The sequence below is a fragment of the Ceratina calcarata genome, unplaced genomic scaffold (genome assembly GCF_001652005.2).
Source record: "Ceratina calcarata isolate Rehan_Ccalc_2016 unplaced genomic scaffold, ASM165200v1 scaffold297.2, whole genome shotgun sequence".
NCBI lineage: Eukaryota > Metazoa > Arthropoda > Insecta > Hymenoptera > Apidae > Ceratina > Ceratina calcarata.
Genome location: NW_017152138.1, coordinates 950,775 through 964,134, shown reverse-complemented (window position 1 = coordinate 964,134; position 13,360 = coordinate 950,775). Strand labels below are relative to the sequence as shown.

At 38.5% G+C, this 13,360-nt stretch overlaps 3 protein-coding genes across 13 annotated transcripts; 1 reads left to right on the top strand and 2 right to left on the bottom strand.

Moving 5' to 3' along the window:
• The first annotated feature begins 36 nt into the window (after positions 1 to 36).
• LOC108624107 (putative RNA-binding protein Luc7-like 1) lies at positions 37 to 5,364 on the top strand. 9 transcript variants are annotated; one of them, XM_018023175.2, is made up of 8 exons: positions 498 to 586; positions 1,981 to 2,338; positions 2,425 to 2,503; positions 2,980 to 3,038; positions 3,177 to 3,242; positions 3,752 to 3,850; positions 3,919 to 4,655; positions 4,763 to 5,364. In XM_018023175.2, the coding sequence occupies exons 3-8, from the start codon at positions 2,476 to 2,478 to the stop codon at positions 4,839 to 4,841; spliced, it is 1,068 nt and encodes a 355-aa protein (XP_017878664.1). In that variant the 5' UTR covers positions 498 to 586; positions 1,981 to 2,338; positions 2,425 to 2,475; the 3' UTR covers positions 4,842 to 5,364. The 9 variants fall into 9 exon arrangements, with proteins under 9 accessions (XP_017878662.1, XP_017878664.1, XP_017878663.1 ...); XM_018023174.2 differs by having other exon boundaries at positions 2,421 to 2,503; XM_018023171.2 differs by having other exon boundaries at positions 1,981 to 2,098; positions 2,234 to 3,038.
• Positions 5,365 to 5,458: 94 nt separating this feature from the next.
• On the bottom strand, positions 5,459 to 9,740 carry Pli (E3 ubiquitin-protein ligase pellino). 3 transcript variants are annotated; one of them, XM_026812842.1, is made up of 8 exons: positions 9,215 to 9,740; positions 7,762 to 7,941; positions 7,221 to 7,403; positions 6,913 to 7,144; positions 6,651 to 6,851; positions 6,292 to 6,576; positions 5,894 to 6,225; positions 5,459 to 5,820 (listed from the first exon to the last, which is right to left on the bottom strand). In XM_026812842.1, the coding sequence occupies exons 2-8, from the start codon at positions 7,794 to 7,796 to the stop codon at positions 5,694 to 5,696; spliced, it is 1,395 nt and encodes a 464-aa protein (XP_026668643.1). In that variant the 5' UTR covers positions 7,797 to 7,941; positions 9,215 to 9,740; the 3' UTR covers positions 5,459 to 5,693. The 3 variants fall into 3 exon arrangements, with proteins under 3 accessions (XP_026668643.1, XP_017878398.1, XP_017878401.1); XM_018022909.2 differs by having other exon boundaries at positions 6,292 to 6,579; positions 9,215 to 9,736; XM_018022912.2 differs by lacking the exon at positions 7,762 to 7,941 and having other exon boundaries at positions 6,292 to 6,579; positions 9,215 to 9,735.
• Positions 9,741 to 9,972: 232 nt separating this feature from the next.
• On the bottom strand, positions 9,973 to 13,230 carry Cbp80 (nuclear cap-binding protein subunit 1). Its single transcript, XM_018022902.2, has 6 exons — positions 13,032 to 13,230; positions 12,450 to 12,918; positions 11,880 to 12,374; positions 10,657 to 11,809; positions 10,482 to 10,595; positions 9,973 to 10,405 (listed from the first exon to the last, which is right to left on the bottom strand). Exons 1-6 carry the CDS (start codon positions 13,069 to 13,071, stop codon positions 10,292 to 10,294), a joined length of 2,385 nt encoding a protein of 794 aa, XP_017878391.1. The 5' UTR covers positions 13,072 to 13,230; the 3' UTR covers positions 9,973 to 10,291.
• Positions 13,231 to 13,360: the final 130 nt, after the last annotated feature.

Sequence of the window (13,360 nt, the reverse complement as noted above, 5' to 3'; positions counted from 1 at the left end):
CGAATCACGCGCATACGATTTACTCTGATCGATAAATCCAGTCGGACAATAACTCGAAACTCGGAAACCAGCGGCGTGGCTGATCGCTCTGCCCCATTTTTGACAGTGGACCCGAGGATATTGCACTTTCTCACAAAAATGACTGCTCACGATCAAATGCGAGCTATGCTTGACCAATTAATGGGAACTGGACGAAATGGTGCGTATATTATTTAGTCACGGAAAAGCTCCGCATATTCTTACTGGCAATTGCAATTGCGTGAAACTCGGTGCCAATTTACAAGATGGTGGCTTGCATCCTTACTATTGCATGCATACGTCACACTGAAATCGGAAAATTCAGTAAACGTAAACAGCACAAGACAATGTATGCATTTATAGATTTTTAACAGAATTATCACCTGCGTTTCTTGAACAAATTCGCAGTTTTAATTAACGTTAGATTGAGCATAGGTTTCGGTCATAATTTAATTAATATTTTATAATTCTAGGCGAAAATAACAAATTTCAAGTGAAGTACTCCGATCCAAAGGTCTGCAAGAGTTTTTTGCTGGCATGCTGCCCACATGAGATTCTATCTTCAACGGTGAGTCTACTTCAGTTTCTAAGCACTCTGCATCAAGAACATACCATTGGCACTTCTGCGCTACAGTAGAGCATTATTTGTATTACCCCTTTTGATACTTATTCGTATTAACACAGAAGCAATCAGATATCATTAAATATCAATACTATATTCAGTTTTACCCCGCCCTTTACATTCTTGTATCTTCCTGATTACATCTTGATATATTAAAAAAGATTTATGAGGTTGGTCAACAGCAGATTCAAATCTGATTGCACAATTCCCTTCTAATCATTTAAATTGGCCATTATTAAAATGAAAAGTGTATGCTATTTTTCATGTCACACATCACATACACGCACACTGACATTTGCAAGTTTTGTTCATGCATTTGTACAATACTTCACCAAGAAAGTATTACGACAAATTGCGTGTAGTTTCTTCTTCATGAGTGCCAATCGGTCCGATCGATTTTACGTTTTAAAAGCTACAAATTGCCCTTGCGACGTTACAAGGAGTAGGACGGTACTTGCGAGGAATTGACTCCGATCAATTCACACCAGATAGGCGTTGAAGTGCAACACGGGGCAGCGTTTGCCGCGTATACTTAAGAATGAGACAAGAAGCGAAAAGAGAAAAAGCCTCTTGTTCCTTCTTTTTCTATTATAATATATTCAGAGATGGCCCGAAAATTGAAGCTATACTTAAACAGCCGAACGCGAAGACATTAAACTCAGGAAATCGAGAAACGACTTACGGTTTTTGTATAACGCGACGTTACTACTGCTTCGCGCATTTCTTTGTCATCTCGTGCGAATTGGTCCAAAGGGTGTTTGTTAAAAGAAAAAGAAATTAAACTTTCTGTTCAATTCTCTAACCAACTACTTGCAGTAAGGCGACATTATATCACGCGAATCTCTACGAAAAATGCAGTGTACCGCATTCTTTGTAATCAAATTAAACTCGACGTTAATAGCTTAGTACGACATACATATCTCTCTTGATGCAAGGGAAGGTGACAAACGTGAATTGCGTATTTTTTGAGGTAAAGAATTCATACAGCAGTGCGCTCTGAAAAAGTCAGAGTGAAAACTGTAATAGGGACAGTTTTATTTGCCATTTTATTTTTTAAGAGATGCTACTGTTTTAAAATATGAAGTAAGGATACGTCTTGAGGCTTGCTCGGTGCTCAAAGGGTCTTTAAACGCAGTTAGCAAGCACCCTTCCAAATATTACTTTTACTCTTAGGTTGACCGCGATAGAATTAAACAGAATTATGTTAAGTCACGCGATAACAAAAGAAACGAAATAAAGTATTTAAAAACGTATAAAGAGAATAAAAAAGAAAAGAAGTTCTGGCAGATACTCGCGAGAATGACGGATATACCAGTTCACTAATGCCAATGTACCTACAGTTCTATTTCCAGAGTCTCTGGAAAAAGCAATTCCAATCAGATCCATTGTACAATATTGTTGCGAGTATTGTCCGCTCATATGTCATGTTGTACTTGTCGCTTTCACATGCGCGTTACTGTAAGTACTGAAAATGCGAAGAGGACGTACGTATTACAAATATACCTACAATTTGATATATCTCTTTTAACAATATAATCCAAGTACTAGGTATATTAATTTGATTTAATAAATATATATATATGATATATAAAGGCGGGCGGTAATCCTCAGCCCCTCTACCGGTCAACGGTGGCGAGGCTGAGTGTCGAATATTAATTCCGAGACCCCTGACAATGAAAGGCCTGATATGAAAAGTTGGTGAGTAGCGCCATTGCTGATTCACATCAGACGATGTCTTATATTGTCGCTTCTTCTCTTACTAATATGCCGTTTACGGCAGGTAGAAAATCAAGTTTAAAGTATGTGTGAAAATCGTATTCATCCTCGGAGATAAAATGGGTACAGGAAATGAAGCAGTGATCTGTAAGTAAAAGTTACAAAGAAAAATGCGAATTGCCAAGAAAATTTTCAAGTTCGATTCTCGGAATTTCAACTAACGCGACTCGTCCCTCGACGAATTAATATGCAGTGAAACCATTTACTACTTCCCTTATAATCTCTCGAAGAGATATCATCTTTTTCGATCAGTCGGTCTATGGCAATTGTAATTTTCACTGTATGTTATCCGGGCGATGTTCGAGACTTAATTCGTTGTATTAGGAAGGTCAGAATAGAATAATCATCAAAAGAGAAATAATAGTACTATCGTAACGCGCAGTTCAAACCCTGTCCTTCGACCTTAACTCTGCGTTTTATTGAACGTAAAGGGAAAAGACATATAAATGGGGGGAATTCGAGAGCAAACACTTTGGCAATTTGCAAAAAACGCAATTAAAAGAGTGAGAAGTAGCATGAAATGAGAGAGAGAGAGAGAGAAAGAGAAATTATTTATTATTTAGGGGGAACTGTACAGCGCGCCGGTTACCGTTTTCGAAAAATTTCTTCCACCATTGGATTCGTACGTATTGAACTCTCGTTTATCTAAAACTCACATTTAATGGCAATTACCGTGCCGTACCGTAAAACAAAATTAGATAATAATAAACCTATTAGGCTGTAAGTTGTTTCATAGAACCATTGAACATATGAACTTAAGGTGTGTGCTGATTGTAGCTTCATTGCCATCGCATTGTCGTGTCAGGCGGAGAGGTCTTGCCACTCTGTAAGTGAACATTAACAAAATATTTATCTGTAAATTGAATATTGCACTTTTACTTTGTCCGTAAACCGTGGAAAATACGATAAATCATATTATGCGCGTGTAGTATGTACGTGTACGTATACATTTCTTACGAATAAATAAACGCGTGTAGCACAGCGTTTATTTATTCGAGAACGTTATACGTGCACGTATGATTACTTTGTAAACGCGTGCCGAAAGTGTTACCGTTTGTAAGATAAAGAAAAAGCATCTTTAGACAGTATCTTTCTGGACAACTAGGGCTTTTAACTTTTCTATCGTTGTTGCGTTCGCTAATTTGATTAATTTAGTTTCCTATTTACGGAACGACCAGTTCAGAAACAGTTTGTTCTTGTTGTACGATGTCTTTCCTAATGAAAACCAAGTCGGGAGGGTTTATATATACATAAGTATATATTAAATAAAACCAAAGAGGCTTCTCGAGATTCAATCCAATATTCGGCTAATATCGAATGATTTGTAAATCGCAGCGCATGGACCTGGGAGAATGCCCCCAGATTCACGATTTGGCCCTACGGGCTGACTATGAGGCTGCGCAAAAGAAGAAGGACCATTTTTACGATATTGATGTAAGTACTACGAGTTACTCAAAATATTTTTTAATGAAAAACGATGAATTAACGTTTGAACATATTAGGCCATGGAACATTTACAAAACTTCATCGCGGATTGCGATCGCCGCACGGAACAAGCGAAGCAGCGGCTCGCGGAGACGCAGGAAGAGCTGAGCGCCGAGGTGGCAGCAAAAGCGAACAATGTTCACGTGCTCGCCGAGGAGATTGGCAAAAAATTGGCCAAGGCCGAGCAGCTCGGGGAAGAGGGCTTCGTCGAAGAGTCGATGAAGCTCATGGGCGAGATCGACGAACTGCGAAAGAAAAAGAACGAGGCCGAGCAAGAATATCGCAACAGTATGCCGGCGTCCAGCTACCAGCAACAAAAGCTAAGAGTCTGCGAGGTCTGCAGTGCATATCTTGGCATTCATGACAATGACCGACGATTAGCGGATCACTTCGGCGGGAAACTGCATCTGGGATTCATCAAGATCCGCGAAAAGCTGGCAGAGCTTCAAAAGACTATGGAAGAGAGACGCAAGGAGAAGAGGGAGTCGTTGATGGACAGACGTAGGGACAGGGACAGAGATGATCGCGATAATCGACGCGGAGGATTGGGTTACAGGGACAAAGATCGCGATCGCGAACGGGATCGTGAACGCGATAGAGATCGTGACCGTGAACGAGATCGGGATCGTGACCGTGAACGAGATCGTGACCGTGACCGTGAACGAGATCGAGATCGCGACCGTGAAAGAGATCGAGAACGCAGAGATAGAGACAGGAGAAAGTCACGTTCCCGAAGCCGCAGCCGTGGAAAAAGGTATTTCATTTAATTAATCAATTACATGAACGAAAAGCTTCTCTGATAAAAACATTTATCTACATAGCTTCGTATGTTATTAGAAATGATCACTTATTTTGTTTCAGGTCAAAACGTTCACGCAGTAACAGCCGTAGTCGTCGATCCCGTTCACGTCGTAGCGGTTCCAACGACCGGAAGAGATAAAAGTAATATATTCTCATTTACAATTATGCTCAATCAATTATTTTCTTTTTTTTCTTATCAATTTTCACGAGCTTGATCGTGCACACTATCATGTAAAGAACACTAAAAGGGTAACAAAAGCCATGGGCTTTCAATCATGTTTTCTTTGAAATAGAAATTCATTGTTTGGACGTACAAGAGTTAACTACATTTTTGTACATTTACTGTCAACACCGTATTGAAAACACCAATATATTTCGAAATGTCTTTGTGTAAAACTAGACGTAATTCACCTGTCAATGTAAGAAGCAGGAATGGATCTATTAGACACTATGATACTAATATACTATTATTCTATTTCATCTTGATATACCGATTATACTTTTAAATCTAGTTACTACTGTCATGTACATAAGAATAGTTCTGATGTAACTCCATAATATTTGGAGATGTTACATATTTATAACGTGATCACATGATCTTATGTAATTATTCTATGATCATAAAGAATGAGGTCTGTTCAAAAATATATACGTTTAAATAATTAATTGTTCGAACACTGTAACCACGCATTCTTTTCACAACCTCGTGTTTTTTTTTTTATAAAGAGACAATTAGTAAGATGTAATCGTAAATAATACTTTTCAAGAAGGGACATTTATTTCAAGAGCCATGTACATAATAATTATTGCAGAGCTATTTGTACATACAAAAGTTTTCGCTTAAATTTATATTCGAGGGAAGAAGACAGAACTTTGTTATACGCATTCGTATTAAGATTATTTACATTTTATTAATTTCTTAATAGTTCTTGCATTTTATAGAAGTTTATTGAATTTCTACACATACTCACGACCTTATAATTAACGAAGCTCAATCTACATTGTCCTGGAAAATCAGCTTTACGTATCCCGGCGTGCCTTCGAGTGGCACAGCACAGAATGGACAAATTGCAATATAACCATTTGTACCATGTGGAATTGCAACTTTCTCCCAATATCTGCAACAGAGAGAGAAAAATATTTAACCTTATACAGAAATGAACGCGTAAATCGTTTACAATTAATACCAACTTGACAGTTTTCTCTGTAGCCATGTGTCCACAAGGCCTAAATGCATAAGTAGGTGGGCCACAATCAACGTAAAATGCAGGTTCTATTCCCATAGACAGTTTAACTACCGAACCAGCTACTAAACACATGGGACATCTTCTCGTCGCTTTGTCCTTTTCCTGGCCCCAATCGTGGAGTCCTTGTACGTGCCCGCACTTCAAGTAAACGTACGGCTGCTGCTGCGCGGAATCTGCAGCCGCTTTGCGGGGTATAACTAACGTGTTTAAGCCAACTGGACATTGCGGTCTCCCTGCGTTTATCGCATCGACCAGTTCCTCCAAATCATGCTTCGTCTACAGAAAAGAGTACGAAGATTATATCACGGATCAGAGATGATAAACCGGATTATCTTTGCTTACTGGTGACTCTGCTAGGGCTTCAGCTGATCTCCATAGTAACGTAGCGCCGCAAAGATCGATCAGAGTACCATCTTGCAGAATATTGTTCTCATCTTCTACAACATTCCCTTTTTGCTGAGCGCTCCGGCTTTCCCTTAGCGAGAAAACTCCGCCGCATACGCTGACTTCCCTCCAGAAGCCACACTGCGCCTCGCCGCCACGGAACTGGCCTCGCGGATGCATTATCAGAACCCCATTCGTCGTAAGCCCATCGATTTCACGATTCTCTTGCCATTTTGTTGCCTTCTCCTGAAACGAATCAATCATCTCAGCACGTGGCGATTGAATTAAATTAATTATTTAACTATAAGGAATCTCACCCCTAAGAAGATGTTTCTTGAGCTATCAAAGCCTGCAGCGTATATTCTCGCGATTCTAGGATCCGATCGATCGGCTAGAATTCGACAGGCGAACCTGCTGATTGTACTTTGCGCGACGCGTCCCTCGTTGGAACCATCGCTGCCACCTGCACACGTATCCATAACGACGAAATCGATAGGCGATTCCGAGGAACGTCCAACCTGCATAAATAAATTGTTAAACTTCGTATTAAGACTTAATTATTTGTCTTGATAAACGTACTTGGAACATATCGGTTTCTTCATCTTCAGTATACTCGACGATAACGGCTTGCGTTCGTGACAGAGTGTAAGAAATCGAATGTTGTTTCGTGTTTAGAATAGCTTGTGAACTATGCGGCGTTTTAACGATATAATGTTTACTGCGTTTCACGCCATTTGGTACAGGCCTCTTGAACAAAACGAACTTACTCCGCCTTCTTCCTCTGTCTCCAGATGGAAGAAATCCATTGTATCTGGGAAACGATTACAGTGAATTAAATAATCGAAGCCATTAAATTTCAATCGGAATAAAGGAAAAAGTCTTCGTACCCAAGGATAACTAATTCTCCATACTTTACTAGCTGTTTTGGCTTTTCATGACGGTAACTGTGAGACCTATGTGGATTAGCATGAGCATGACTGTGATTATGTTTGCTGCGAGGACTGTGAGGTGCACCGACTGTATCTCCTTCTTCCACTAGTAACGGACTTTCACTGCTACCGCCGTCAGATCTAGAAAGACATATAATTTAACAATTAGTAGTCAAATTGAATACCGGTCTCATTGTAATTATCAATCATCCGTGGACTAAAAAAAAAATAATAATTGGTGGTTCGTAGTTTCAAGGTGGATGTCAGTAACATAATCATTGTAATTCAGAGGCTAGACTCGTTAAAGCGATAGAAATAACAAAGTATTTCGTTTTCGAGATCACGATGCATACTTACAACTATGTATTTAAAAGATTCGAATCGGAAAAAAGGAGAGATTCAAAAATGAACTCGAAGGCAGAATGTTAGGTCACCTATTCGTGGATCGTTCATTCTTTTCTTGTCCTAGAGTTATGTAATACGTAAACCACTTACTTACCGCGAAGGGCATGGAATACGTTTAGTTACTGGCATCCTCCTTTCAGTAAAATTTTACAGATTACTACTTCCACTGTACTTCAAAAGATACTCATAAGGACAGACAGTCTTAAGTATCTTTGCGAAGCGTAGCATACATGAGCAAGTGCAACATGGGATGCTGTGAATTGGTAATTATAATCTGTAATAAGAAATATTTCGGTGTAATGAGGATCGGTAGATTACGCTAGGTTTCAGCATTCTCCTAGATTTAATCAAATTTTTTCGCTTCTTCAATACAAACGACATTACGATTGAACCAAGAATGGATTTATTATTTTAATGTTAAAATCAATTTAACTTTCAATAATTAATACCAAGTTGTTTCGTAAGTCTTATTTCGTAACAAAAATATTTTTACCTTGAGCTTGCTAATCACTAATCGTTATCAGCAAAAAATTGATGGGAAATGCAGCTTACGAAACAACTTAAAATATTGTAAGATTATAAAAAAAACTGTCTGTTCCTATAAATAACATAAAGTATTCCTTTTTCTCATAAAAAATATATTCTTACAATATAAATCAATTATTACAAGTATTGTCAATTGTTAACGTAGCACAAAACAAAAGACAGGACAGTGTCTTCTGAGGGGGCAAATTAGACATTATTTAATTAGCATAGTTATTGTTAATCTTATTTTAATGGACTGATCGAACAGTTCATTGCTTTTATTTTATCTAAATACTGCAACCATTGATAATATAATATATCAATTACATATAATATAAAACTTAACATCGATGCATGCATAATTTTCTCAGAAGTATTTATTTAAATGATACATGCTTCTCATTTAAATAAGATAATATTCGATTACATTGTCTCGGTATGAATAAAACTTAAATCTAATTTATTTGTCATTGTTCCACGAAAATTTCCGAATATACGTTACAAGTATTATTCACTTAATCGTATGCAATGCAAATCACAACCATAATATTACAATTAGCACATCTACGTATAACATGGTACATACAGTTGTGTTTTTCTCTTTTTCTGGAAAAAATAACAAGACGCTCTTTGTGAAACATAAAAATATTTATTGTGCATTTATCATTCATCAAACAGACGCTATCAATTATTTATTCAACTTTCCTTTATCATATTGCACCGCGTATAGCAACGGCGAATCGACAACAAACAAAATAAATTCCGATCAACTTAATCCATGTAAAAACGTCCTGAAATAAATATTGAACTTCGCTGAAGTTCCTTAAGAAGTAGAAACTCAGGTTTTCCTCCAAAGAAAAATTAATAATAATGATCCGGATAAATGTTCGTTTGGTCGAGAAGCGAATCGAAAATCACCGAAAAAAATAAATCGCTAACGGCTAGCACGATCGAATCATGAGAATCGCGAAGTACAAACAACGTTAATTAACCTAGGCATCCAGAAACGATGGACTATTTACCGTATCACCATGCTGAGTTCTGCGTTCGGAAAACGGTTTTGCTGCACGTTCGAGACACGCGACAACAGTCACCCGATCGTATACACAAAAACAAACGAACCGTAAAAATTCATTTGTCCACTGTTATGTATGCCTTAATTTAATTTTCCATTTCTAAATTACACTGTTACTATGTTCATGATACTCGGACAGTTTCGCGTTTACGATCCTCTTATTCATGATTACTGCGACCACACACACTCGGCCTAACCGTGGCCAGCATCGAAGGAAGAAAATTCACTCGATTGAGAAAAATTAGTATCAATCAAACCTCACGGTAAACGCGATACAACGATACTTTTTTTATTATTCACCGATAATCGCTGGACGCACCGATTATTTGTGTGCATCTCGCATAAACTATACGCAACCAGACAATCGCGACCATAAACTTTATACTACGAGCAGAAACTCCTGCCCACCACAAGATCGTGAAGAACGCGAGCTAGTAACTGCTTGATGAAGCTACACCTAACCTCACGGTCAGGTTTTGCGCGTTCCCAATACTAGTGCTGCCTCCAGCTTTTTCTTGCCCACCGAGGAGATACTTGATAAGCTTCTTTGGTGGTGCCGATTACCACGGAAAAGAGGTGATAATCGGCAACGGAAAAATCGGTAAATGCTTACACCAAGGAGATGATGCGTGCAAATGGATACCGTAAACATCTTATTCTGCTTAAAAATCTACATGGGAAAGAATGCATTTCAAAGTCACAAGATCATTCTTCAAATTTTTATTTACATTATATTATGCTCTTCACCTGTTTTATACTGCAATGCTTTGATGAAAACAAAAGGGTGGATAAATATGTCGATATTTACATCAACGAGTTTAAATCGTGATACAAAATTTGTTCAAACATTTACATGTACATAATGCATAATACATAATACATACTGTCATAGAAATCAAATTATTCTTGCAGTTGTATCTCATACATCACATACGAGACGTTCAAGGATGCTCACGTAAAAGTTTTAAAAACCTCTCTTTTTTGGAATTTTACGTAATAAAATTATTACCATGAACCACTGTGTTCACGCTCGTAGAGAAACGAATTGATGGAAAACATCCAGGATGTGAGGATCCAAATCCGGTGTGAAAAGTAAAGTCTCTAATGTTGACGAATATTTTTGAACTTGTTCATGATGCTGTAAATGAATTGATATTAGAAGTGACAGAAAGTAAGAACAAGGAAAGACTTTAATATTTTAATCAAACACTCACAGTCAGAAATACTTGTTGCAATCTACCTATAGTCCATTTGTACCAATGAGTATTATAGTCTATACCATCGGTATCGCAGCGTCCTAAGTGCTCCGATAAGATCATTATAAAACGCTATAAAAAAATACACATTAATTACATTTCCAACACTAATGATAAGATTGTTGTCTCATACCTGAAAGATGATTAGGAATAAATTTTTCTGGTCCGCTTGAGCAGTTTCCAGCTTTTCCTCCATTCTCTCTATAACATCTTCCGATGGTTTTTCCCTGTTTCTGTCTTTATTATTATCTTCATCCTCCGACGATGATCCCGATCTACTCTCCGCTCTTCTCAACTTCTCACGTGCTTCCGCTAATTCTGTACTCAACTTCGTCACATGTTTATTTTTCTTTCGTATCGTTAAATGAAGAATTTCCCAAATATATAATTTAGTAAATTCGGATGCCATCTCCTTCGAGAATATCCAATTCGCAATGGCACTGCATTCGATGATTCCCGTCTTCAAGAATTTGTCAGTGAGGACCACCATCATTTGATAATGATTCTTCCACAAGGCGTACATATTTCTCAGTATGCATATCTGAGCCTCCTCGGTTTCGGCAAGGACTTGAAAAACATAATGGAACTTCCCTATTGCCGCGAAACTATGACTAAAACTTTTCGAGCCTAAGTTCAGTAACGTTTGTACAAAAACATCAATTTTCAATGGGTTGAAATTGTTCGTTTCTTCGTTCTCCTTCGGACCTGGTAACGTATTCAATACGTTCAGCACTTCTTCTGGCGTACATTTCCTCCTGATCGACACAACTAACTCGTGAGCTGCCGCTGTACCCGGAAGAGAACTGGCTCCCTCCGATGAGTATTTGTAAATAGGCTCCGGAGGCGCGGGGATCAGTTCAACATAAGATTCCGGCATCATATCACGTATCCTCTGGTAGTACGACAAACGTAAAGCTTTCAAGAGTACTTCCCGAATAAATTTTGGACGCGGATGTTCCGGATCGCGTTGCAGACACGAATCCCAGTCCTCCCAAGACCAACGGAACTGGAAGTTGCTCAAATGATACGCGAACCACCACACGAAACGATCGAAAGCAGCGGCAGCCATGCTATCTATGCGACGGAACAAGATCTCTGTCGCCTGAGCCAACACTTGTGGCATCGTCGATGGTTGCAATTTACAAAGCTCAATCAAAATTGATCCGTAACAGATCTCTAAATTCTTTGGTGCCGGTAGCCTGAATAATTCGCCAAATATTACTTCGACAATACAGTAGTCTAATGGTATCTTCGCTTTGTACGGAAAGTTCAACAGTTGAGCAGCGCTGTAATTTATTATATGAACAATTTATCGTTAGTTTCACGTTCACGAGAAAATAGGAAAAAAGTGCATACCAATCTTTCCTCTCGAAAAAATAGTTGTTGATGATTTGTCTGAGATGTTCTTCTATGAGGAATCGTTCGATAGCGTGGCTTCCAGGTAACAATGGACCTTCAGCCGGGCAATCGGTGTAATCGAACATGCGGAAAACCACCGTAGGCAATGGGTAAGAGTAAGACTCGTGATGCGGCGGTGGCATTATAGTGGGCAAATTGTGTTGCAATGCCTCGCATAAAATTGAGTCAAACGCGAGGTATGGTCGAGGAATATGTTTCTCTGCCCAATTATCTTGTCTAAGTTTTCTCACTTGTGCCCATAAACAATCTAAATACTCTTCTTGGGGATGGGGAGTATCACTCGACCATACTCTTAAGGCTGGCTGGTGTTTTTTGCTTCTTTTGTTTAAAAATATTTCTATAGTGACCATTAAACGATCCAACTCTTGTTCTTTTTTCTCATACAGTTCTCTTCCGACCCATGGTAATGTCGACAACACAGCATACACATACCTATAATAAATTGTGTCATAGACAGATGGAATATTTATTTGTAGAAATAGGATAATGTATATCTCTTTCATTTACCAATCGCGCCTAACTTGAGGTACACCATCTTCATTGGCAGCATCTAACATATTGTCAAATAGTTGCATCAACGATCCACAAGACAAAACATAACAGTTCGCTAAATCTGCCAAGAATCTTAGTGAATATCTGGCTACGTCCCATCTACATCCTTTCAATGCATCCTTGAAATTCTTTACCATATAGTCAACAAATTCACCACCAAAATTGAAGTTCTTAGCGTTCAGCAAACCAACGAGAGTGGTATAAATTGTACATTTCTCTGGCATTTTGATTGCACACTCTGTCAAGATTCTAAGTATTTTACTGCGAAACAATCCGAGATCAGCTTCTAATACTGAAGCTAAGCCTTCAAGATTGCTTTCCAGAGACGACGTAGATTTCTCTCCTACTCTTAGAATGAGAGACTCGAGCCGGTCCTCGATCTCCTGATTCTCTGATACCCTTCTACGTTTCTTGTACGCTCGTTCTAAAAATTCATACAAATAGACATCATTTTTTGTTAAGAATATAAAACAAAAGTCTCTCCTATCCTTTGAAATGCCAAATGTTTGATTCAGTAGAAGAGAATCGAAGGCTTACCATATCCATCTTCCTCTTCGTGAACTCTTCTGCGACTCATTTTTCAGTTTTTCGATATGTCAATGGGTAAAGTTTTTTATAATCACTTAATTAACATCAATATAATTTGTTTAACTGTAATGAAACATCGTTGAAGCACCTAACCCTTTCAATCTTCTACCAAATCACCACTTTGGTTCTAGAGAAGCGTCAGGGAAGCGGAGCGGTTGCGAATTGCAGGGTTTGCTGGCGCTGGCGTTTGCATTGCACCACAAACTATTGAAATTCTACATTAAACCATATTCGTGTGGGATCGCCTTGTTGATCTATACTGACGGTGATCGCGGTGA